This window comes from Mus caroli, chromosome 19, assembly GCF_900094665.2.
Source record: "Mus caroli chromosome 19, CAROLI_EIJ_v1.1, whole genome shotgun sequence".
In the NCBI taxonomy this organism is placed as follows: Eukaryota; Metazoa; Chordata; class Mammalia; order Rodentia; family Muridae; genus Mus; species Mus caroli.
Genome location: NC_034588.1, coordinates 16,291,006 through 16,318,297, shown reverse-complemented (window position 1 = coordinate 16,318,297; position 27,292 = coordinate 16,291,006). Strand labels below are relative to the sequence as shown.

The window sequence follows — 27,292 nt, the reverse complement described above, 5'->3', positions numbered from 1 at the left end:
GGAGCTCTTTACTCTGGCTGCATATGTATCAAAAGATGGTCTAGTCGGCCATCACTGGAAAGAGAGGTCCATTGGACTTGCAAACGTTATATGCCCCAGTACAGGGGAATGCCAGGGCCAAAAAGTGGGAGTGGGTGGGTAGGGGAGTGGGGGGGAGGGTATGGGGGAACTTTTGGGATAGCATTGGAAATGTAAATGAGGAAAATACCTAATTTTTAAAAAAGGAAAAAAGAAACTGATTTGTGCTCAGTATCCAGAAACTGGCATCTATGCCACAACCTGGAGAACAAGTCAGAGAAAGGATGGAGCCACTCCCCAAGCAGTCTAGGACATAGAGAAAAAGCAGGGGCAGATCTGTCTACAAAGGGAACATTGCAGTGACCTGTGTAAAATGCAGCAACATAAGATGTTCCTGGGGTGTGCTGGATTCTCTTCCCAAACACACCATCAATTAGTGACCAGGATTGTGAGGTCTTTTAGAGGGGAGGGGGACTCTAAAGCTCCAGCTCTCCTACTGCCCTTACAAAGGGTGATGTATAAAAGCAAAAGTAGGAAATGGTTTTTCCAGAATCTTGTGAACATTTTTATCTCAGCACCAGTGAAATCAGAGATCCATCCATTCTCGGAGTAGCTACAGCTGTGTACCCCTGGCATCGCAGAACAATGCTTTTTGAGCTTGAATAGTGCCATGGGAGCTTGTTACAAGCCAGATTTCATATCAGCTGAGCTTGTGAGAGTATTCACATTTAAACTTGTTCCCCAGTTATGCCAAAGCCCCTGGTCCATGGGCTTCCCTGAGTGAATACAAAAGACATCAAGTCCACTTGAATAATACACCTACACATGTCTTAAAAATGTGAAGACACTGACAGGACAAGAAGTGTTAACTAGGAATTAATTCCTAAGTTAGAATCTTGGCACTACTAGAGCACATAGAAGTGTTTGAAAGTGCAACATTGAACTTGTATTTAAAACAATCCTCCACATTTATCCAAATACTCCTAAGCTTTCAGTGGACACTTCAAACCATGGCTACTACCAAACACTGTATTTATTGTATTTTCCTACAAATGCAAACCCAATGTTAATTCTTTTACTCATCATTAAGACAAAATATATAGCATAAAGAGCTCAAGGAAAGAAATATGTATTTAGGTTCCTGTTTTCCTAGAACCTAAGTGCAGTGAAGACATGGTAGTGACAGGTGACCCCATCCTAGCAGGTTTGAAAGGCAGTTGCTTGTTATCTCATACTGACCAGAACACAGAGAGCTCACACTGGAACCAAGGCTAATCTATAGCCCATAAATCCTGGCTCTGCTATCCACTTCCTCCAGATAGGCCATACCTCTGAAAATTTCAGTGTCCCATTAGCTGAAGACCAAGTATTCCAACATGTAAGCCCCTGAGGACATTTCAAATAACAATATCTACAGTGGAGCTTAATCAATAAGTTAGGTGTCATAAGATATTTACTACAACTAATAGTAAAAATGGAATGTATATCATATGCACATATTCTGACAATTGATCTGACAATCAAGACAGATACTGTATGGCTGACAGATATGTAGCATATACAGTGTGGCTACAGTAGGCAAAGAGATTTCTTTTTCTTTATTCACAATAGAATGGGACAGTACCAGATTTTACCTTTCTACTCAGGCACTGTGTGATTGGAAACTTTCAACTGTATATTTCTAGAGCTTTCCACTTAATATTTTCATATTGTGGTTGTCCTTGGGTAACTTAAACAATGATGACTGCATTGTGGGTAAGAGGCAATTTCTGAAATTGTTTTTATTCTTCTATGCTAGTTGCTATTTGTGGGTTCAATTTTTCTATTGTTTCTGTTCTCAAGAGCAAGCATACCACACAGCACTCTGTGGGCAATTACACGAAGATACAACAAAGGTAAACCAGTCCCAGTGTGATCCCCCTTACAACTGTTTTTGGGAAAAAAAATCATTCTCACATTGTCATAGGATCATATTTTAATTAATCTACTTTCTAGTAACATGAAGTATAGGGAACTACAATCGTCTAAAGTTAAATGCATCCTTAAGTCATTCAAGAGATATTAATCAACAAGAGCCCACCTCCCAGAAAATTACAGAGAGGAGTTCAAGGAGAAAGATGCAGGAGTATTCTTGCACGGTAGATTTTTAAGCTGGTGTCTGACACAAAGATGCACACTCTCCTGGAGAGATACCCATGAATACAGCCTAATCCAAGGCCAGGACTCTCAGAATCATTGATATAAACGACACATTCAAGATCCTGCCGGCATTCCATCCCATGCCTAAGGCAATTGTCTGATTAACCTCAGAGTGGAGCTGGGTCTTAAACATCCTTCTCTATTGTCCTTTAGGTTGACTGTCTTGTGTTCTTAAAAGATATCATACTAAGGAGGTAGATACTTTCAGGTCTGCCAGTGAGAAAGGGGATGAGTAGAAGGATTTTTAAGTTGAATTTGTCACAGATGGTAGATTAGATACAATTTGGGTAGATGACATAAGACATGGGCTACTGCGACCATCTGCAAAAAGATTTTTAACCAAAATAGTCATCTTTATTGGAAATTTTTACATGTGTAAATTGTGTTTCACACAGACATTAAGAGAGTTAATTGCTCTGTCCACTTTTAGCCTAACTGCAAAGTTACAAGAAATAGAAACTAGCAGGCAAGCCCAGCACCCAGGGGTACAGCCTGTGCTGTGGAAGGAACAGTGTCCAGCATCCAGAACTCAACCTGGAAGATGCATCAGAGAACAACAGATACTGCAAAAAAAAAAAAAAAATATATATATATATATATATATATATATATATATATGATCCCAAAGCCACAAAACTTCAGTTACTGGCTGTTCCTTCCCAATTGACCTTTCTGGATTTCAGTGCCTTTGAGGTGACTTGTGCAGTAAATGTAATCATTTTATTCCTAAAGGCCATACTATTATCAATATCACCAGGGAACCTAATTCAAAATATATTGCTCTCACAATTCTGTAAGCTGTTTCCTGTTTTCATAACAAATATGTCAAATCATTAATTCTTAAATCCTCCCTTAGAAAAAAAGAGTACGTCATGGCTCTCATCAATACTGAAAGATAAAAGGAAGTTTAGGACCACAACTTTGAGCTCCTTTAGACACCACTGAAAAGAAAAAGCAAGGGTTGAGGAGAGGACTTGGTTATAAAGTAATTGTTGTACAAGAATGCGTTCCTCAGTGCAGATCCCCGGCACTTACATAAAAGCTGAGCACAGCTATACCACACATTCCCAGCTAAGAGGAACAAAAACTTGCAGATGTAGGAGCTCGCTGGCCAGCCTGTCTATTCAATAGGTGAGCTCCAGGTTCTGTGAGAACCTCTGGCTCAAACAATAAGGTGGAAAGCAAAAGAAGAACACACACAGTGCTTACTTCAGGCTTTCAGGTACAAATGCATTGGTGTGGACACCCACACATTCATCTGCCACACACACACACACACATGCATGCACACATGTGTTCTTAAAAGTGTGTGCATGTGTGTGCATGCATGAACATATATACACCTACACACAAGGAGACATAAAGAAGTACAGACTTATCTTTGCTTCAACTTAGAATGCCCAGACTACAAAATGGCCACACGGAGTTGGAAATCTCAGATTAATGGGAATGGAAAGCTTCAAACTATGTGCAGTAAAATGCACCACTCTCCAGCATCAAGTACCTGGCAGGCTCAACATCACCGCCTTCCTGAGGGATGCTTTTTAAGAATCAAAGCATTTTCCTGAGCCATTTTCTGGTTAACTCATTAGCCTGAATTAGTTTTCTGACCTCAGCACCTGCTGTAACCAGCAGGGGCTTGAATGGGGCAGAACTAAAGAGGCATATATTTCAATAAACAGGAAAAACTGAGACAAAGAATTTGCACAGTGTTGGACAGGAGACTCTGGGCAAGGAAAGAACAAGAGGGACTTAATAAAAGGAACAGAATGAAGACCAAGTAAACTTTTATCAATTTTTCAGACCATCCAAGATCCTCTAAATTTTTTTCTCAATGACTGTCATACTGAAAAATAAACAGATCTCAGCAAGCCAAGCAAAAGTGCCAAATACCAATGCAGCCCCCTCCTTAGTTCCCTCCTACTATCTTCCTGCCATAGCTGGTGAGGCCCAAGCAGCCACACCCTTCTAAAATGCTCAGCCTGAAGCATTGATAAAGAGCACAGTACTGGGTCTGCACATTGTAGCTCCTGGGAAGGCCATGCCTTTGCCCTTAGCAAGACACTTCGAAACAGCAAGCAATGAGCAATGCTGTGGTCTAGGATCCTCACTGGGGCCTGAAAGTCTGTCCTGGAGAGGTGCTGTCGGAAACACGTAGTGTAAACTGTAATGCTGCAGTTCAGAACAGGGGTTTTTAATTTTTAATGAGGGAAAAGGAAAATAGCTGCTACTTTCAGTGATTGGGATGTCTTCACTTCTAATAAACATCAGATGACTTATTCTGCCAGAATAGAAAGAGCCGCAAGGTTTCTAAACAGAGAACACTTTCCCCCGAAGAACAAAACATATAGACACTATAGGTGACTTCTTTCTCTTTAAAAACGCTGTTAAGGGTGTCTGTAGCTCTTCAGGATTACGCATAGAGCAAGGTTATGAATATGTATAAATATGCAGATGCTCTATTGAATGTTCCTTATCTCATTTGTATTTCTGAAGATGTATAAGATAACCTTTGTGTCTTTCAAAAACATCTTCCTACACCTCAGGGAGCAAATTACCTCTATTTTCATTTCCTTTAAAGTTAGATCATTTTATAATTAAGAATGTATTGAAGCAGATTCTCCCACGTGTAAGCTACTCCCTGGAGTGTAATTTATGCAAAGAGAGCCTCTGACTTAATATCATATGAGCCAAAATCTATTCAATGGCTACCTGGGATGATTTTAGTCAGTTTATAGTACCTATAAACACCCACTGTTAGAAATCTTACTGCTAAACTGAAATCCATAGTACAAATAAGTTATGGTGATTCATTGAATTATTTTAAAAATACCTTTAATAAAGATATAATAATATATCAAATTTTTGACATGTTTTTCTTTCCCTAAATCATTAGACAAAAATCAGTTAACAGGGACAGTGGTGTCGATTATGATGATGTAATGATCAACTGTGAGTTTGGCCTCACAGTTTTATGAAGTTTGTTGATGAATACTGTATTTTTAAGTGACAAAATGTAAGTTCAGAGGCTTTCTCTTAGCTGTGTCCCTAAGTATTAATAGATTAAGGAGTGAAATACAGAGGGTCAAATGGAAATAACTGCAAACTTCCTGTTTCCCCACCACAATATCCTGAAAGCAGTTCAGTCATATTTACACCCCCAATTCCCTCCCTTGAATTCTTTGTCTTACAAAAAAAATTGTGTCTGTAGTGTATTTAATTTTGAAAAAGTTAACGTGTTACCCTAAAGCCAAGTATTCTATTCATTGTATAAAGCAATAACAAAAGATGGCGATGCTTCTCTCTTACTTGTCTTGTGTATTTACGAGTGGAAAGCTATAGAAGTGTATGCAAGTGTCAACTTTGTGTATGAAGCATTTTGAAGGATATTTTGCATAATTATTTTAAATTGGGAAAGGAAATAGCAGATCTTCTTAGTGTGAATAATTTTAACAACTCTTTAGAGGACTATCAAACACAGGAATTCCTGAATTCTAAATAACTTCCCACGAGAACAAAACTGTCCTTCTAAGACATTCTACATCCAGGTGCCCCGTCCCACACCACATCATACTCCACAAATATCTTCATTGCTGTTCCAAGGCCAAGGCTCACATCTAGCTCTCATGCATGCTAGACAAGCGCTCTCTCACCCCACCCCACCTGGCAACATCCTTGTCCCTACTGTCTCCATCTCTATCATCTTATCACTTTGCCTTGCTTCCAAGGTGAGGCGGATAGAGCTCTTCCAATTCTTCATCAGCTTCGGTCTTCCTTACCTTTCCGCATTTACTCCCACGTCTGCCTCTGAAGCATTTTTGTTCATGTTTCTGGGCCACCCTTTTTCCCCGTGCTGATACCTCTTTCTGATATTGCCTAACACCCATGTCAGGAGTAACTTTTCATTGATCTGCATTTTTTTTCTGGTTAGCCTCCCAAGCAATAAGGATCTCCCTTCACGTCTCACGTAGCTTGTGAAGCGGTTTTTGGGATTCCGTTTAGGACTCTTCCCACACTGTGCAAGCACTCTAACACAGAGTTATATCCCAGCCTTGCCCTAACCGCTTATTTGCTCTTTGTTTTATTCATTCCTCGTGAAAACTCCCCTGCCTAACTCCAGTGGCTCCTAAGTCTTGTGTCACACTTTGGTGTGTCCACATGACCCAAATTTCCCGTAAAGCCAATTACTCTTTATAATTATCAGCCTCTGTCATACTAGACCTCTAACCTATTTTCATTCAATGACTCTAGCCTTTCTCTTTAGCCAAACCAAATCCCATACATTTTATAAAATGAACTGTCTTCCCGATTGGAACATTAGTGATAGAAGACGTTGGAATATTGCAGGTCAGGGCTAATCACCTCATCTTATGCTAGCTTTAACCCCCTGGCTAGCCATTGTATTCCCACTACTGTGTCAAAACTAACATCCTATGACTGATAGATAAAACTCTTTTAGAATCTATTAGTTTAGCAAATCTCTAGCTTCCATTAACCCAAAAGCTCAGAATGTCATCAGACAGCATCTGAGACCTATAGCAAAGCTTTTCCCATATTGTGACCACCGCTCTGATGTACCCATCAGTGCATTTCAAAGTTGCCCTAATCTATGACTTTCTTTGTTCTGTAAAACTATAAAATGTTATGAACCTCTCTCCACATTTCAACATGGAATTTGGGATAACCTAAATCTATGACCTGGGCCATGGTCACTCAAATATGCCCCAGAATAAACTATCTCTCACACTCTTTAAAAAAAAATGAATCCTCATCATCTCCAGTGAAATTAAATGCATGCCAACTTCCTATATAATTTACTTTTCTGATTTATTTATTATTGTTTCTTATTAATGACTCTATCAGAGTCACTACCATATCTTCCCCTGAGTTATCATCATCTCTCAGTATCTTTCCAGATATTTAAAGCATGCTCACTTAATGTCTGGCTGGTATTTTCACACAGGTAAACAGTGTATCCACCCACATATATAAGATTACCAAATACCAAATCTCCAGACTTATTTTATTAGTTATTTAAATATTATTGAGATAAGACCATGGAAAAACACCTAGAGACTTCGTATTTCAAAAGTAAACTAAGAAATATAAAGGCACAAGTTCACAGGATTTTTTCTGCCGTGCTATTTTAGGAAAAACAAGTTTTAAAAGGAGAAAACAGTGAAAGGAAGAGGAAAAAAATCTAGTTTCTAAATATACACATGCAGGGACTTGTGCATCTGTGTGTGTGTGTGTGTGAGAGAGAGAGAGAGAGAGAGAGAGAGAGAGAGAGAGAGAGAGAGAAACAGAGACAGAGACAGACAGAGACAGAGAGACAGAGACAGAGATGAGAGAGAGAGAGAGAGAGAGGGAGAGGGAGAGGGAGAGAGGAGGGGAGGGCAGAATTTTCATTTGAAAAAGCAGAGTGATAACCAGGCCTAGAACAATGGTTCTCAAGCTGTGGGGCGCAACTCCTTGTAGATCAATGGCCCCCTTCACAAGGGAGCCTTTCCTCAAGCCATCTGAAAACTCAGATATCCACATTGTAATTCATAACAGTAGCAAAATTATAGTTATGAAGTAGCAATGAAAATAATTTATGGTTGGGGGATTACCATAACATAAGGAATGTATTAAAGAGTTAGAACATTAGGAAGGTTGAGAGGCAGCGCTTTAGAGAAAGGCCATTCAAATAGTAATGGTGACCCCAGGCCATCGCTAGCACCCAGCATCCTCTAACTGTAAGAATCTACCACAAATACCTTGCCAAGGACAGCTAAGTGTGAAAATAGTAACAATTTTTTAAAGCCAATTATAGACGTTCTACATAGCTTTTTGTTTTTCCTCTTTCAGCACAAATTGAAGTGATACCATGCAAAATTTGTGGCGATAAATCCTCCGGGATCCACTACGGAGTCATCACGTGTGAAGGCTGCAAGGTAAGGACTTCCGCATTGTGACGGCGAGCAGGAGCTTTAGAGCAGACGTGGTGCGGATGGTTGTCCCTGCCGGAAGTTTTGGCTTGGGGCGTGGCTGGACTGATTCCCTCTCTTTTTCCTTTTACCTGTTTTTGTCTAACTGATCTGCAGCTCTTAAAACATGAGTGGTTAAAGACTTGAACTATTCCCATTTACGAAGAAATAAATATCAATTCTTTCTGTATTAGCAACACTGACTCCATTTGATTAAAATAAAGATTAGAATAAGATTAAAGTAAAGACTAGAAGCTAATGGACATGTTTGTCTGTTTGTTAAGGACACCGAGGTGACAACTATAATATACATATGTCACTCCTTTTATTCTCACATTCCAACAAATTAAAAATTTAGAACTAAAGTCTTACAGGTTAAGTTGCTCTTAGAGATGAATCAAGTTCATTGCTGAGCACCCACATAGTGGTTCAGAGCCATCTGTAGCTCCAGTATGAGGGTATCTGATGACCCCTTCTGACTTTGGGTATTAAACACATGGTACACGGAACATACATGAGGCAAAACACCCATACACGTAAAGTATAAAAACAGTAATAGAAAATTTAAAGCTCTGGAAGCATTGGATGTGTTAGAAGTGGTGTCTAGACCAGTCAAACATCAACTTCCATCAAATCTTAATTTTTCAATGAGTTCCCGAAGGATAAACAAGATCTAATTTGACATATGCCACTGGTTTAAATATGAAATGGAAAAACTGACCAAGAGCACAAGAGTCTTTCATATTCTGTCCATTGTTCCCTCTGAGTTACCAACCCTATGATAAACTTGTTTCTGTGAGTTAGATAGGTGAGAAATAGAAGGCAAAGGAATAACAGTTACCACAGACCTAACCTGGGGTAATTTGAAAATTAAGAGTAAGGTTGTAAAGTAATTTGTTAGGGACATAAGAATGAGCATAGCAAGGTGCACTCAAAATGTTTCTACAATGATTTTTAAAGAGATGGGCATCACCAAAACAAAACTCAAGTGTCATCTTCAAGGGGCATGGACAATGCTGGCAAAGCCATTGGCAATATGCAGGCAAAATGAATCCTTTATTTGCATTCAGTAAACCAAGGGAGGTGGAGCACAGTCATAGATCCTAGGATTCAATCATAATCTTAGGAGACTTTTAACTGTAAAAAAAAAAAAGCATTATAGTTATCAAAACAGTGCTACTCTTTGAAAATTGATGATGCCTTCGCAAGTCTTTAAAAAACAAAGTAATTGGGACTGAAAAAATGGATGGTAAAAGAAAAAAATTAAAGTAACATGAGTAAAGAACAGTCAACATAGTGAAATGGTCTGGAATGAGATGGTTGGTGGTGTCCTTAGGCAAAGCTTACAAAACAGCCCATCATTCTATTCCTCTTACATAGTTAGAATGAAGAATTAGGTATCATCTGCTATCAGGATTTTTTTTATTCCATCAATAGGAAGCAATATAGCAAAATAAGAAGTCAGTTGTTTCATTAACCCTCCATACGTAAGTCATTTTCTCTGGGTAGGCAGACAAATAGTGTTTGTCATAAGCAGTAGTGAGTTTGTAATGAGAACGCTTTCCAGTGAAGGCATTTCTACAGGCTTGTTCTTCAAGTTGAAGAGCCCTGGCCTAGTTTACAATGTATTTACTAATGTCTTCTGTACATGAATTATGCATGCTCATTATATCATGTTACAAGACATTGGGAAAATATGGGACTTCAAACTGTGGGTAGATATTCATTTTAAGATGTAGTTTTTAAAACACAGGTTCTTAAATATTGAATGATCATAACCCAACATGCCAACAGCAGGAACAAGTCGTCCTGTCATCTTTTCAATCCAACAGAATTTCTTTAGTGTCGGGTTGAAAGGATAACAGGGCTACTTGTTCCTGCTGTTGGTATGTTGGGTGATGTTCATTCAATATTTTAAAGATACAATTTGCAAAACACATGAAACTCCAGAAGGTAAGACCAAAGTGTGGATACTTCTCTCCTTCTAAGAATGGGGAACAAAGTACCCATGGAAGGAGTTACAGAAACAAAGTTCGGAGCTGAGACAGAAGGAAAGACCATCCAGAGACTGCCTCACCCGGGGATCCATCCCATATACAACCACCAAACCCAGACACTATTGCATATGCCAAAAAGATTTTGCTGACAGGACCCTGACATAGCTCTCTCTTGTGAGGCTATGCTAATGCCTGGCAAATACAGAAGTGGATGCTCACAGTCATCTATTGAATGGAACACAGGGCCCCTGTGAAGGAGCTAGAGAAAGTACCAAAGGAGCTAAAGGGGTCTGCAACCCTATAGGAGGAACAACAATATGAACTAACCAGTACCCCTCAGAACTGTGTCTCTAGTTGCATATGTAGCAGAGGATGGCCTAGTCATCCATCAATGGGAGGAGAGGCCCTTGGTCTTGCGAAGATCATATGCCCCAGTACAGGGAAATGCCAGGGCCAGGAACCTGGAGTGGATGGGTTGGGGAACAGGGTGTGGGGAGATAGGGGATTTGGGGATAGCATTTAAAATGTAAATGAAGAAAATATCTAATAAAAAATGCCTTAAGAGTAAAAAAAATAATAATAAAACAGAATAAAAAGAAAAGAAAAAGAAAAAGAAATTCTGTTGTCACTAGGAAGCATATTCTGAGGTTTCCACCAAACTGGCTACGCATCCCAGTACTTCACCTACATCATAGGAAGGCCCTATGTAAATATGCCACAGTTTTCTCCAGTAGGAATCCCATTCCGAATCAGATGTCAGTGTCAACATATTCAGTTACCAAGCTCTATGGTTTTGTAATAATGCTCTGCAGTTGACATATGCAACCATTATAAACACCAGTTCAGCCCACCAACTTATTCAGCTCCTATTCATTCAGTAAAATGTGAAACAGAATCTATTTTTCATGCCAAAAATCTCATTTGCAATAATGAGCAACAGATAAGCAAGAAATGACTCATAATTAATGTCAAATTGGCTGTAAATGGGGACTTGTGGCTGTGACTTCAGAACATCTTCCCTGCCAACTTTTTCACTAAATGGCATTCCAATATCCAAAGTGGAGGGGGGGGAGCAATTCTTCCTTAAGATGTAAATTCCAAGGCATCTCTAATCAGCTCCAAGCCACTTCAATCCTGCCTCATGACAGCTTTCCTGATATAGCCCCCTGGGGACTTAGGTGTGTTCCTGCTTCCAGAATCAAATCGAACTGGATTCATGGAGCCCTGTTGTGCAATCACTAGTATAGTGAACAGACACCACACATGAAGATGTAGAGGTAAAAGTAGCCCTTCTTGAATAGATCTGGGCTGAAATCATAAAACCAACTGTAACTCTCTCTCCAAAGGGTTCTTAGCCACACAGCCATTCTAAGGTTCCTTATAGGTCAGCAAAACCCTACTGAAATGCAAGACAAAAACAAAAACAAACAACAAAAAAAACCAATAATATCAATCCCATCTTTCCTTAAACTCTTAATAAGAATTTTCATATTGATGTTGATTTTAATGTTCTATCAAAAAAATTATTTTTACTAATAGCCTTTATTTATAGTAAACCCTGAACTTTATATCCAAGTTGCTCTCTTGTGTGTTGTATTTAATCCATTCTGAGGAAACATGGGTGTTTGAAAGAAGTTAGGAGGCGATCTTTCACTGTGGGTATTTTTTCCTGTTTAGTTTTTGTTTTTGTTTTTGTTTGTTTGTTTGTTTTCTGTTTCTTCTCAATCTCCCTAGCATCATTTGGCCAGGGGCCCTTTTCATTTTCACTGTTTAGCAAACAATGATAAAGAAAACTGATTAATGAGGGAATAAACAGAGAATGGTAACTTTGCTATCTTTGGGGGAAATGCTTGTTTTCCTTACTATGTTTTCTTCATAAGAAAACTGAGGTTGGTACTCAAAGAATTAAAAAACAAACAAACAAACAAACAAAAACCCAGCTGCAGATTTCAAGGGACAGTTGTAGTTCTTCTACCCCAGAAGACTCCAAACCTACTTGAAATAGAACCTCTCATATCCTACAACCTAAGTGCAGGCATTTGTTTATTGCCTGTATTGCATCGATGAAGTGGTGGTTAGTATTTCTTTGACTCATAATGTTACTTTTGATTAAATACATCATGGGTTTCAAGAACAACTTTCTGCCCAATCCCCATAGCACTTAGTTCAAACCTAAGCCAGACACCCATCGTCATACTTGATTTAGCAGTAACATGCCTCTTTGACATTCTTTCCCTATTCTTTTCTCTTCAAAGAAATTAGTATAGTAAATATTAAATGAGTGAGTGAGTGAGTGAGTGAGTGAGTGAGTGAGTGAGTGAGTGAGTGAACAACTGAAGGAAAGATCCTGTCAATTGCCCATAAATAAGTACATATATTCTGCTCAGAACCATCTAGAAGCCCTCTAAGAAGCATTAGGAAACTTTTGAAAGATGAAACTTAGCTATCCTCGGTGTAGAAAGGATAGCAGTGTGTATGCTAATGCCGCCCTTCCTCTGAGTCTCCTGCCCTTGCTTTCTCTTTTCCCCTTTAGGGATTCTTCAGGAGAAGTCAGCAGAACAATGCCTCTTACTCCTGCCCAAGGCAGAGAAACTGTTTAATTGACAGAACCAACAGGAACCGTTGCCAACACTGCCGCCTGCAGAAGTGTCTTGCCCTAGGAATGTCAAGAGATGGTAAGCCTCTGCCTTTCTGTTCCTTAAGAGTTTTCAAATGGATGCTTTGCTAGAGGCTGTTCAAGCCACTGAAAGAGTTTTAACTGTGGGAATTGGGGATATAAAGAAAAGAGAACCAGAGGACTGGTCGTGAATTAAGAAGTAAAGCAGAAATATATCAAATGTAGCATTGCCTGAGAAATAAGAAAAAGGAAGGTGGTAGAGGTTTGCAGACAGCCTACGCTATCTAGGATAAGTATAAGCCAGGTAAGACATTAGATAGTAAGTGGCTACCTGAGCATATTTTCTTGTAATGGAGGGTTTCCTGGGATGTGAGGTCTTCGGTGTTAAAGTCACAAAGCTATAAATGAACAGAAGCCATTCATCCACCAGAGCCATCTGACTGGTACACAAGTTACTAATATATGAAGATCCTAGGAAAAGAACATGCTTCCACAGGAAGTGAGACAGACCACTGGCTGTTCATAAACACACAGCCAGGAACGTACACTGTTCTGAGACATTATGATGAGTAAAAATGTATTCAAGGGTCCTGAGTTTCCACTCAGATAATGAGATATGTGTTCCTTTTTCATACCCAAACAATTGCTTAGATTCAAGATACAAGACAAAAAATTCAAGTACAGTAAGCAAAGAATTTTCTTCTTTTTTTCATTTTATTTTTAGTTATTAAGACCCATTCTTTTGTTTGTTTGTTTGTTTGTTTGTTGTTTTGTTTTTCAAGACATGGTTCCCTTGTCTAGCCCCAGCTGTCCTGGAACTCTGAACACCATGCTGGTCTCGAACTCACAGAGATCCTCCTGCCTCTGCCTCCTTAGTGCTGGGATATGTATATTGGCCACAGATTTCTTGCACTGTGAATGGCCATGTGTCTTGGACAAATCCCACTAGTGCCAGAGCTGATGGTGGTCTCTCTGTCCCAGTAAGTGATGGTAGCATATGGTACTGAAGAATCCTAAACTTGGTCTTAATTGGGACTTAAGCAATGCCATATCTCCCGCTGCTTTTTAATTATCCTTCCCATCCACTGACTCAGAAAATCCTGGCAAAGTTCTTTAAGTAGTACAGGATAAGATGTCCTCACATCTCCCTCAATGGTACAGTGGTATGTTGACACATTCATTTTTTTTTTCTGCCACTTATATCTGGCTCTGTCTTCACCACATCTGGTCAGTGGAACAGCACGGCTTCTGGTAGACAGCTGCTTTACTCTTCACATAATGGACTTTGTATCCTCTCGTGTATATATGAGCAGACATCCAACTCAGGGACTACAAGTTTGTTCAAATCTGCCTAGGCAAAGAATTAAAAACAAAAAATCAATGTATCTGAACAAATACATATGTGTGCTTTTGCTGTAAAGTGGCAAAAGTGTGTGTCAATAGGTACCACGTGTCTTGAATCGTCTTCTCTGTGATGTATACTTTCTTTGTTTGTTGGTTCTGTTTGCTGGTTTGCTTACTGAAATAGAATGCCAACCTATGGTCCAGGCTGGCTTCAGACTCACTGTGTAGCCAAAGACAGTCCTCCTGCCTCATTCTCCCAAATGCTTGCAATATAGGTATGCGCCTCCATGCCTGGCTTCTGGTTTTCTGTTAACTAGACTCTTTACAAATCAATCCTCATTAGAACTATTTGTGGGGAAATGTTTGATATCAATAGGAAGATATTATATGCCCCCTCAAAATGCAAAGCCTAATATTTACCACGCAAAAAATCTAGAAGGTGAAAAATTAATTTATAATTTTAAGTGTCTCAAGTATGTTCTCATAGGTGACATAACCCTATGAAAACACTAGAAACTCTGTACACAGACAAGCTTTACATAAAAATGTTTTCCAGACAGAACTGGATCACATGACATATATCACTAACTGACTTAAATTTCAATTAAAAGTCAATAATCAGGCCTTTAGTCATATACTTCTTTCTTGAATGCACTCCATAGTCACACACTACCTTGTGACTATTATAACAGAAGCTGCCCTCTACACCCAAAGTTTGTGAAAGGCTTGGATGACATGAGAGAGGTACCAAAATGAGCCAATTGGGTCAGACTTCCAGTACAAATATCAAATTCCTAACGGTATTGGCTTATCTCCAATGCTGAAAGATTTAAGCTAAGACCAGTTTAACCAGTGAACAGTAGGTGGAAACCTGAAGACTTGGAGACTGAGAGATAGTAAGACACAACAATTTCCAAAATGACCCCCAGAGTCACAGATGATTGTGCAGCTGGTCTCAAAAACACCTGTTCTGTTCTCCTGCCACGGGAAGTACAAATCTTTGATGGAGATGTGACTTTTAATTTCTAATCACCCTGAAAACTTCTGTTCTACTTTAAATCCCACATGTCACACAAAAGTGAAGTGATTTCTAACCCTCTAACATGGAAATGTTCTTTTCATCTGTGGGATTAAGATAAGGGTTAAACCTGTATTGTGTACTGATGCTGTCAGCCTAAGTATTTGCAAATCACTTGTATACAGAACTGTGCTGGTTTCCTTAAGAGGAGGCAGTTTAAGAAGCTGTCTCTACTCAAGTGAATGTCATTAGCAGAACAAATCAGGTTAGAGTGCAAACAGTTAAAATACATGCTGTGCTCACCCTTGGGGAGTGATAAGATGCACAGAACTACTTGAAGATGTAACAGTACGTGGCCTCTGTTAGAGTGGAGCTTTGAATACATCAATGTGTCTGCAGAGAGTAGCCAGGAAATATTTCTATGTCAGAAAGTTCAGTAGGTGTGTTTTCTTGGTGTGCTATACATTTCACCCTCCAGGTATATTGTGAGCTTTATTGCAGGAGAGGACATAAAACCGAAACACCTTTCAGAAATAAATGGAAAACTCATCCTAGAGTAGGTCTGTAGTCATTGTCTATAAAGCCTTTGATTTAAGCCCAAGCCGGAGAATTCCAAACTGTAGTCACTTTAAGATGCCTTATTCTAGATATTCCAATTGCTCAGTCACCTGTCAAGTCAACCTTGTACAAAAGATGTACATTTTTCTGTTATGTCTTCAGATGATTACAGCAGAGCCATTGGCAACATGCTTTTCCAACATCGTTAACTCTAATTACAAGGCCTATGGTTAACAGCACATGTCTGCATGCTTTGGCAGCAGGTCAGCCTGTGACCCTGCTGATAGTCGATGGCCTTGCTCTGGTGATGGAAGAGGCCTGAATCAGCTTCATACAGCCTATTGTTCGGCAATCTAGTGCAGGCATGCCCTTCCCATGGTGAGGTGCCCAATCAAATGGGCCCCTTTTAAGTTTCTGCTTGTAAAACATTTGTCAATAACCCACTGACCTAGACAGGTCATGTGACTGGAAGTCCAGGTTTGGGCAGCATGCCTGCACAGAATGAAAGGGAATTGGGAATAGAAATGGAGAAGGACATAAAAGGATGCAGGTAAAAGGAATTGGGGTCATTAATACAATCCCCCTGCCTCAAAACACATAGAAGTCTAAAGTGAGGATTGAATGGCAAGTATAGTTTAAAGGCAGTCTGATCCCATGAAAAACTCTGGATTTTTTAATTCCTATGATTTAAACCAGTAAATGCACACTAGTCTATAAATCACTACATTTTAATCTCATGCCATAGACTCAGTTCTTGAGTTGGTAAGGCCATGGCTGTCATAAGGACCATCTGAGCTGACACAAAGGCTAAAGAGCGAAGGTCACAAATATAGAAGAGGCGCATCACTGCTTACTTGGGATGCAGTCCTCCTGAGCCAATGGTTAACATTCTCTAATTTTCCTGATTAAAAAAAAAAAAAGGTCTTTCCCTCTTAGAGAACAATATATAAACTATTTAGAATGGCATAATATGAAAGTACAAGAAAAAGCTTCCCCAACGATTCTGTAGAATTCTGCCCATGGCCAAGTAGAAATACCACTGTACTCCGTGAATGAATTCTAATAAGAGCCGTGTCTACATAGCAAGGTAAACGAGACAACCTAAACCAATTCAAGACCAAATAAAAGCACAACTGAGAGAGGAAAGGGAGAGTGTGTTAGTAGTTAATTAGATTGTTTCTCTTCATTGAGAAAAAAAATTACTAAATAATCACTGCTTCTTCTTCCTACTTAGGCAGCACTGGAAAGCCAGGCTATAGGGATGAGCATCTCCAAGACTACCACAGTCCCCACTGTTAGTAAGATGATTTGAACCTGGCAGCCCAGCACTCAGGTTGCCCACATGCTAAAGGGAGTGGACAGCCCATACAAAAAGAGTCACTATCCAAACAGTTCAGGATGTTTCCTCTCCACACATAAGGAAGCAGCCCATGGGGGTTACTCCCCTGTGGAACCCCTTCCTCGCTTCCCCACAAATGCCTGAGGGTTTTGCAAGAGATGGGGTGGGAGGAGGAAGCTATGCTTCAGCTGCAAGGATGGGGAAGAGGAGGAAAGTCGCTCCTGCTTGCTTGCTTGCCTTGAGCTCATGTGAATGCTGTCTTCCAAAGGTTCTTACCATTTGCACCACAATCTAGATGCCAGAAAGTGATGCTATTTTTATACTCCCTGCATCCTTGTTAGTACCCAATAAATCATATCCCAACCTGAAACAACAGGTTCCTCCCCGAGGACCTCGAAATCCTAATGCTAAGGGGAAATGTCAATACTGATATGGGGGTCGTTTTAATAGCAGGAACCCTTTGCTAGTGTGCAGAGATTTGCTGTTTTGTCTCTGTATGTGCTAGTCACAAAGGAATGGGGTGGGGGGAGGGAGGGGAGTTACATCTTCCAGTTCATGACTGTGACAAATAATTCACATTTTTACATTTCTTCCTAGCTTATTTCTTCCTAGCTTACTGTCACTGTTTAGATAGTGAATGTCCTCTATAGGTCCATATTTTAACATATATTAAGGATGTCGTCCCCAGTTTGGCACCACTAAGAGGTTGTGGAGCCTTTAGAGCATGGTGCCTAGAGAGAGGCCTTAGGTCATTGGCGAGTGCAACTCTGAAAGAAATACTGGGACCTATGCTCTTTCTCTTCCTCTTCCTTTCTGTCACCTGCTTGGAGTTGAAGCGCTCTGTCTCATATTCCGAACATAGTATCCTGATGGGCCACCCTCACAAAAGCCGTTAATACTGTGAGCCGAAAATAAACCTTTTCTACTTTTAAGTTGATCGTCTCAGATATCTGTTACAGTGGTAGAAAGCTGGACAACACACAGGTTTCATCATTGTGATACAAACCAACACACTCTCCAAACATAATCTTTCCCCTTAATGTGAAATGCAGATGAGTGAACTTCTGACTGGCATCCATAGGGATTTGTCTCTATGATACCGAAGAGACAACCATGCATGTCTCAGACTGAAGTGGCTAAAGAGGATGGTAACCACATTTCTGTCTTTTGCTCTTCTTTCCGTCCCAGCTGTAAAGTTCGGGAGGATGTCCAAGAAGCAGCGGGACAGCCTGTATGCTGAGGTGCAGAAGCATCAGCAGAGGCTGCAGGAGCAGCGGCAGCAGCAGAGTGGGGAGGCGGAGGCCCTCGCCAGGGTGTACAGCAGCAGCATTAGCAATGGCCTCAGCAACCTGAACACCGAGACCGGCGGCACATACGCCAACGGGCATGTCATTGACCTGCCCAAGTCCGAAGGTTATTACAGCATAGATTCCGGTCAGCCGTCTCCCGATCAGTCAGGACTGGACATGACTGGAATCAAACAGATAAAGCAAGAACCTATCTATGACCTCACGTCCGTACCCAACTTGTTTACCTATAGCTCTTTCAACAACGGGCAGTTAGCTCCCGGGATAACAATGTCTGAGATCGGTAAGTCCCCAAGTCTTCCCCAAGTTTCATTTCTGGAATTTCTCCATTGACAGTGTCTTAGTCCTACTTAGGGAAGTCGTTTTTCACAGCCCTAAATTAAATTGCATGCATAGCTGGTTTCTACTGAGAAGATAACATTGGTTTAAAATATACTTTCACAATTATCACTAGCCCCTTGCCCTATAAAAGTTTTTATGAGTGAAGGAAGATGGAAGGAATTGAAAGATGCTAGCTATAAGGGATGAATGGATGCTGTTGGGTGAATGTGGATTCTTACTGAAGGAAAAACGTTGATGGGAGCAAGAAAATGTTCTAATTATCCAAAGTAATGTTACTGAAAGGGAAGTGGACACAGTATGGAGTAATACAATGAATGATTCTCAAAGATTGCAGGGACTACACCATAAGTGCAAGTACCTCAGCTTTCTTCTCTGTAAAGGTGTAGCAGGCAGACCAGACCATCACTATGGATTTGAGGAATCTAAATTGAAGAATTTGACATGAATGAGATATTCTGGGGAGAATGCTCACACACAAGGACTTGAGTTTAATTCTCAGAATCCATGTTTTTAAAAGCTTAGTACCCCACATATAATCTCAATACTAAGGAGGTAGACACAGGCAGACCCCTGGACTTCTTGGCCAACCAGCCTAGACTACTTGAGCTCCAGAACGGAGAGAGAGCCTGTCTCAAAGTGACAAAGTAGATAAGTCCTGAGAAACAACAGCCAAGTTTATCTCACATACATGTATATACATATGTAAGCATACACATATGTACATGTACCCACACAAAGTCTGTATGGGATTCTGGACCACCACAAAAAAGACTATGGTCTTGGCAATACAGAGTAACAAGTTAGTCCCTGACATTTTCCATTATGGCGATGACTTTTGACTTCTTAGGGTACGGTGTCAGGGTGCCCCATCTCAGGCTAGCCCTCTTCTGACATTGTAATATTTTTTGTCTTTTTAACTCAACAGTCTAGTGAATGCTCAGTGGGTTGGTCTAATGAACTGCCACAAAAATAAGAACAGACTTTTAGGGTATTTCCCTCCTTGACAACAGAGCTCCATGTCCACCTTGCCACAGAAAAGCTAGATTAAAACCAGAAGTGACTGCCTCCAGGCTAAGAGGCAGGCAACCTGAGTTCCAATCCTGGCTCCGTAGTTTGCAGTGTTAAGTAGAACAAGTCCTGTGAACCCAGATCTCTAATCTTTGAAAGGAATAAAGCACAGGTTCGGGTCACGGGGATCTCATAAAAAAGACAACGCCAGACAAGTGCCCACTAAGTCTCTGCTACTGTGCATAGTGACCATCAAATAAGTGACAAGAGCCCACAAGTGTTTTCATTTTACTTGTGGTGAGCATATAATGAAATGTTGGCTTTTCTGGGAGCTTATAACATGCATTTGCGGAAGAAATAATGTCACACAACGATAAACCTGAGATGTTACGTCTCTGTTTCAGTGGTCTCTTGTGTGATAGAAAGTTAAGCTATTGACGTCCCAACCAAGAGACACCAATAGCTGGACTCAGACTAGTCCACTATATTGTCATTCTTATTATATTGAAGATACATTGTAAACATTTCATTTTCAAAAAAGTCTTAAAAGGAAAAAACTCCTGTTTCACTGCAAAAAACAGAACCCCAAAGGCAATTCACTGCTTCTCAAGAAACCTGTGGTAACTTCCTGACAGAACTCAGGATCTACTTCAGGAAGTCTAGTTCCAGGGTCTTGTGGCTCATCTATTTACCTGCTACTTATTCATTCACAACTCCTAGAAATGGCCTTTGTGTGAAGGGGCCTCTAAACTTTCAAGAAAGGTATGTCAAACCAAATAACATACTATCTACTATTCAAGTTCTTGAGTGCAGTATTGTTTTGGACCATATTTAATCCCGGTGAAAGGAAAACCTGGGATTGACCAAGCAATCTTTGCCCTCATACATAAAAAAAGAAGCTGTCACGGTTTATTTGTGACTTATCACCAATAGAAATTATGATAAGAAAAATACAGCCCCAACCATTGGCTGTGAGTTCCTGTGAACCATCGCTTTCCCTGTCTGGCCCTCAGCCTATTTTCCTAGGAGCTGAGAGAAGAGAACTGGATAATCTCAGGTTTTATCATGGCTTCCTGCAGAGGCACTGACTCCCAAAGAGGACTTTTCATAATTATTTCAAGACATCAGTAGTCTTTACAGATCTCTCCATGTGCTCTAAATTTTCATCAGACTTTAAGGGTGAAATTAAAATTGTCCTGTGAGTACTCTCAAATGCAACAGACTCTTAAACCTAAATAGTGGCTCTGTTCATATTTTGCTAAAACCGCAATGCCACCTAGTGGACACAAACCTATTCCATGTGTATGGATCTAAGTGTTATGTGATTACATGACACAGTAGGGTGGTGGATGCCTCCCCTTGTCTTAATGAACTATCTAAAACTTGCCGTTTGTGTGGCTAAAACACTAAGTCCATAACAGCATCATTATGGGAGAGGTGTCAGAGAGTGCTTATGGACTCTGGTTCACAGTCAAGCTGCAATCTTTTATCTTGGACAAGTAACCTGACATCTATGAGTCTCAGCATTAAATCTGGACCAGTAATAGTCACTGTGCTTATGCATATATACTGTCCAAATGGATAACTGAGTTGATATTTATAACTTCTGTGGATATTACTTGCCATGCCCAAGAAATCACTGTAACAATATGATTGACATTGTAATTATTACATAATAAGATCCCTAGCTATTATAGGCAGTATAATCACCTTTTATCATTGTACTAAATGATACTCTACCTTTTAATTTTAATAGCACTCTAGTGAATAAAAGATACTCTAGGTATCTTCTGTATACCTATTTTACAGAAAAAGAAAATATATTGAGGCTCAGAGATCACAGTCTCACTAACACCAAAGAAGAAATTTGAGTGCAGGTCTAAGAAATCGGAAGCCAATTTTTAAGACATGAGAGTGTATTTTCTCCTGGAAACACTGAGAACACTCAGAAGCTCGTTGTCATTACTACACAAAAGCATGTTTGGCCCTTGGTGCCTAACATCATTCTAGGTGACACTAAATAAAGTTCACAGAGTTTTCTGTGGACATTTTGTCTTTATTTGATCATTAGGTATCAGAGCGACTCTTCTGCTGGCATGCTGGCATTTGAAAATCCCTGTACAGACAAAAGAGAAAAATCTGGGCTTAGCAACATTTTCAATAATGAATTCAAGACTCTGGCACACTAAGAAATTTGTGAGCACCACATTTGGCCACTGATTATGACTGCCCCCTCTGGTTTCTGAGAGGGTCAAGGACATGCAGTCCTGCCACCATGCTGAGCTCAGTCCTTATGAGAAGATCTTTCTTCTGGAGCAAGGTTTGGATTAGCCTGTGCTCAACTAGTCCTCACATCTTTGAAATGTTTAATTAAAATTGATTTGTGAACTGCAACATAACAGTCTGAACAACTATGTATAAATCACCAAGTCAACTATATAATTGTTACTAAAGTCAGAAATAAGCCCAAAGCAAGTCTACCCTTCACTAAAGGATCAAGAAAACCCACACTTCCTGGAATAAGGATCCTGGTGCTAATAGTTTCTGTTTAGAGGAAAATGTAAAAATCTTTCACATGTATCAGTCAGCAAGAGGAGATTTACCTCCTGCTTCAGATCAACCACGAAGAAGCTTCTAGATAGGTTAAAGATGAGAAATGGGAGTTTGTTCCCTAAGACACAGAGTGAGTCAACCAGTAAAGGTCAACTCTAACTTAAGCAACTTGTTTTACTACCATAGACTTCCATGCATGCTTTGAAGGATTTCTTTTTGCAATATTCCAGCCACTAAATAAGCAAAATGCAGCTTCTATCCTTACCATCTAAGTGACAGCGGTCAAGAGAAGTAGCTACAATTAGAATAGAACAGACTGGCTATCGGTAGTGACGCACCAGCCTAGCATGCATAAGACCCTTAGATGGATCCCCAGCATGCTAAATTAAGTAAATTAACTTTTAAAACTGTCATAGAAGCTAAGTCCTAGGTGATCCTGGATATGAAGTTCTGGGAGCTGGCGAGTATTAGCTACTCAAGACCTCTTCTTATCAGGAAACTTTTTTATTCCCAGAATCTTGAGGCTGGAAAGCAAAACACAGTTAAGAGAACAGAAACAACAAAGAATATTTCAGAAATATATCCCTGGGCTTTTCAGAATCCCAAGAGAAAAAGAAGTCATGAAATAAGAAGAAACTGGAAGTCAACCACAAATTAATATTTAGGCCTTAGTATTGACAGGCCTTGGCTGAAAATTTACTTCGAGCTAGCATGATGGATGTGTTATGTCTCTGGGAATAAAATTTTGCGTGGTTGGTGATAGAGAAGGGAAGCGAGGCAGAGGATTCTCAGAAAGTGAGCTGGAAAGAAAATGGAACCATTGGCTTTTGCTTCCCATCAGAGCTCTCTGATACTCTGGGGACGCCGCAAGATTATACTCTCAGCAAAGCTCATTTAAGCTGAAGGATGATTGACAAGGTATCTAGAAAGTTCCAGAAAAGAAAGTTCAAGGAGCCAGACAATATTTTTAAAAGGAGAGAGAAAGTTAATATATACACATGCATGTATATGAACATATATGTATATACATCCTTAAATTAGCTGTAATGCTAAGCAGGATAGTGTATCTTCCATACCATCGGCTGGGTCGTCCCTCCAGATGTAGACAAGGGAATGTGAACTCCCGGTCTCATTCTTTCCACATAGTGTTAGCATGGATTTGTTTTCATATTCCTTTTGTGTTCTATTCATGGAATCTGGAGTTTAAAGTAACAAACACAGAAATAACCCTCATTTTAGATGTGTCTATTACATAACTGAGTACGATATGAATAGTTAGAGGACACTACACAAGCAGATTGGCATAAAAATGATCTAGTCTCCGTCATGTACGACTTTATACTGTTAAGGCTACAGAGTCACCCAAAGGGTTTACTCAGGGTGCTTTATTTTGCAAAATTTTCTGTAAGTGTCAAATGTTGACTTTAAGAATTAAGTAGACACCGTGGACTTAAAGCAGCTTTAAAAAAAAAAGATAGTATAGACTTCTCTACGTATTTTATAACTGCTGTTATTTAACTTCCTGTGGGGGTGTGATACAGAGAACAGAAGCTGCAGCTCCTGAAGTATCTATGTCCTCTGGTAGCATCTGTACACATACAAGTGACATTCAGTTTCGAGGAACAAAGGTCACTAACACAAATAGGATACTACATCTATTGGAGAAAGCATTCAAATGGTCTGGAGAATGGAAAATACATTGGCTGTGGTTAAGCTTTTCTTAACTTGAGGGTAAATGTTTTGTAAATGTCCCATAAACCCCTTGCTGACACTCACTCCAGCCACAGACTCTGCGGGCATTTAGAGAAAGTATTAATATTTGCAATCACAGGAAATCTTCTATTCATGTAGGCTGGTTCCAAGTGTTCCTCTTTATGTGGCTCAGTCTCCCCATCTGAAAAGTAAGGCAACTGGACAAAATGACCTCAGAGGATTGTGAGGTTTTTTTTTTTTTTTTTTCACTTTCCAGAGAGCTTTGACAATACACACAGACAATCCTTGTTTCAACAACTACAACAGGAAAAGCACAGAAGAGTGGCAAAGAAGGACTTCTGAGCCAATATGCACTCCGTAGCAGTGCTAAATAGCATGGCTGTGGCAATAGCCATTGAGCCCCTCCTCAGGACCCAGGAAACCCTTCTCTGGGCTTCTATTTAGTGGTGTGACCATGACCAAAACCCAGCCAAGCACTTGCTTCTTTCCATCTACTATCCCCCAAAAACCATATAACTAAGTAAATAATAACAAAATGAAAGTCAGGGGCAAAAAGAGACATCTGAGGGACTAGGTGGTGTGGCCAGTCCCAGTGCCTTCATGCTTACACACAATGGACATATCTGGTGAATAGCTGTGTAAGTATAGCTTCAGGAAAAACTCACTGGCCCACTCCATGAGGGTTGCCACTTCCAAGTCTCTCTTGAAGGAAAACTATACATGATCATGAAGTAAAAGAAAATCTGCTCTTGACCACTGAGGAAAGCCACCCCAGCCACTGGAAAGAGACATACTTAGCCCCTATGATGCTTTAACATCACCCTGTTCTTCCATTACTCACAGATTATCTCCCAACATCTACTTCGTTCAAGCACTCTATCTTCTATTCAAAGAAAGAATTCTCCGAGTGTGTGAACTGAGCTAATCAACCTGATTTGCCACATACTTTTGAGCTGACTGTGATTAGAATTGATTCTAACTGGTGTGTAGCCATGAATTATTTTAGATGGTACTTAGGACACAGGACTCTATAGCTGTTTTTTTAATGATCAGTCAAATCTGCCTTTATAGATATCCTTTAATAAATCCTCCCCTCAAGACTAATATCATCTAGTGGTGAGGCTGAGGTTACCTCGAGGGCATGATTTTTCCATAATCCAGAAAGTACACAAAGCACTTTGAGAGTAGGAAGGCTCTAAGCAAATATTAAGGTTTCGCTATACCATACTCAATGCAAACATACATGTTCAGTTCAAGTGCTTATGAACATACATATCTATTTACAGTACAGAAATGTTCGTGCCACTCTTAATACAACATGCTAACATTCACTAGAGTAAGGAAATCTTCTAACACACTTTTTTCGATTTTGAGTTGAAAGTGTGAAAAATTGATCTTCGGTGGAATTCCCCTAGAGATATTATTTTAGGATTAATTCTTGACTCAGGGTTTAAAACTTCATAAGAAGATTCTAAAATCTACTGGCAAGTGGGGTGGGGTGGGGGGGGGGAGAAAGCATCGAAGCCACTGGATTTTATACATCGAAGCCAATTCCATTTTATACACTCAATTTCAAAAAACATCATAGATATAAAATGTTCCACAATAAGGAAAGGGAGTGATTTCACGAGGGTCTTCTTTGGTTTATAAAATGGGATTTTAGGACCTACAAGGTGGCGTTTGACATGGCTTTTATTGATAATACCGCCCGGAATTGTGTTTCCAAGCATTCTCCTACAGCAAGCCACGTTTTCACCTTACTCTGAACCTTGACCTTGGCTCTATCTCTTGTTGTAATGGCACAGGGTAAAATACCACAGTGGCCAAAGAACCAGGAAATGCCTATTGATCATCAGATTGATGGTGATTAGTACACTTTGGGACTACTAGTTTAGCGCATGGCTATTTACCAACTAGAAGAGGTTTTATTTCTGTGATGGTTAACATACAAAGAAACCTGTAGAATTGGAATTTATTTATTTATTTATTTATTTATTTATTTATTTACTTACTTACTTATTTTAGTTTGAGGTATAAGCTTTCTTTTGAGAGCATGTCCTTAATACTAAGGAGGGAAAATAATTTACTGTTTAAACTTGAACCCTGAAAGACCTGTTCTGTACATAAGAAACCATTGACTCCTTTGTAAGCAGACTGTTCAAACATTTTGGATAGTTTTGTTCTGGACTCCTTAAGGAAGCACTATTTTAAGCTAGCTAATTAAATAAATTATTTAAACAATCAAGATATTTTATTAAGATTTACGTTATGGATTTGAAAATACAAATGTGATCATCCAAAGGTTACCTCTAAATTATTTTTTTTTCCAAAGGTCAGAAATGTATTGACGAAACTTCCAAAACTGCAGTGAGAAAGGGAGGGGGGTTGCTCCCATCTAAATTAACAATCAATCCATGTGTCAACAAAATTCAGATAATAAACATCAATCCTGGTGGTGGCCCTAAGCAATTTTTATAATTAGATTCCATCATCTGTGATCCTCTAACCGTCCTCTGGGCAGGATGGAGAGCTGCAGTTCTTAAAGGGGAATAAGGAAGGATTCTGTCCGGCTTTGTGCTCCATTGTCTGTGCCTGTCATGTCAGAATTCCGTGTGCCTTTAAAGCTAGGATCGGTTCTGTCTTTAGCTCAGTAGGATGCATCTTGCATGAGTCAAACAGAACAAAATGTGCCAGGGAGACTCTCAGACTTCCAACGCCAAAGAAAGTGTCGCTGTGGCTAAACTTTCCTATGGATGGAACCAGGACAGTTAGAGTTGAATCGACTTTCTCAAAAGCATAAACCAGAAGATGCAAAGGGCTTGTATTAGACTTCTCCGTCTTCCAATACAGCTGCCTCAAAGCTGGGCACTGTAGGACATTTAAGCACACCCATTTCTCCCCATTGTTCTGTGGAGGAGGTCTTTTACTTGGAAAGTTAATTTTGAAATGAAATGTTTTCATAATAGATTCTTTCTCAATGTTGCCAACTGGTTTCAAGAAAACTCTAATTTCCCCAAAATTACACATGCACTGTTGAAATAAAACAAAAGATGCATGATCCAAAACAGCTTTCAACCAGCCAGCAATGAGAAAGCATCCTTAGGTAGTTAATTTGTTTTTGCTATGTTTTTTTTTTTTAATCAGCACAGCTTAAATACAGATGCTTACATATGCTCTTTTAAATCTTCTAAATTTCTCCCCTTCTTACCTTCTGCTGTTATATGGGATATGGTCTTTCTGAATATGAAGAAAATGTTAAGAATTCTAATTCCTTCTTCACTCACCCTTTGCCACGTGTTATCACTGCCTA

At 39.8% G+C, this 27,292-nt stretch overlaps 1 protein-coding gene across 2 annotated transcripts in view; it reads left to right on the top strand.

The window, feature by feature from the left end:
- The window catches only part of Rorb (RAR related orphan receptor B), a 176,793-nt gene that overhangs the window by 115,407 nt on the left and 34,094 nt on the right, over window positions 1-27,292 (top strand). For both annotated transcript variants that reach the window (XM_021151635.2, XM_021151634.2), the window contains exons 2-4: window positions 8,068-8,153; window positions 12,717-12,858; window positions 18,248-18,649. In XM_021151635.2, coding sequence (XP_021007294.1) covers window positions 8,068-8,153; window positions 12,717-12,858; window positions 18,248-18,649 — 630 coding nt within the window. The remainder of the gene's footprint in view (window positions 1-8,067; window positions 8,154-12,716; window positions 12,859-18,247; window positions 18,650-27,292) is intronic.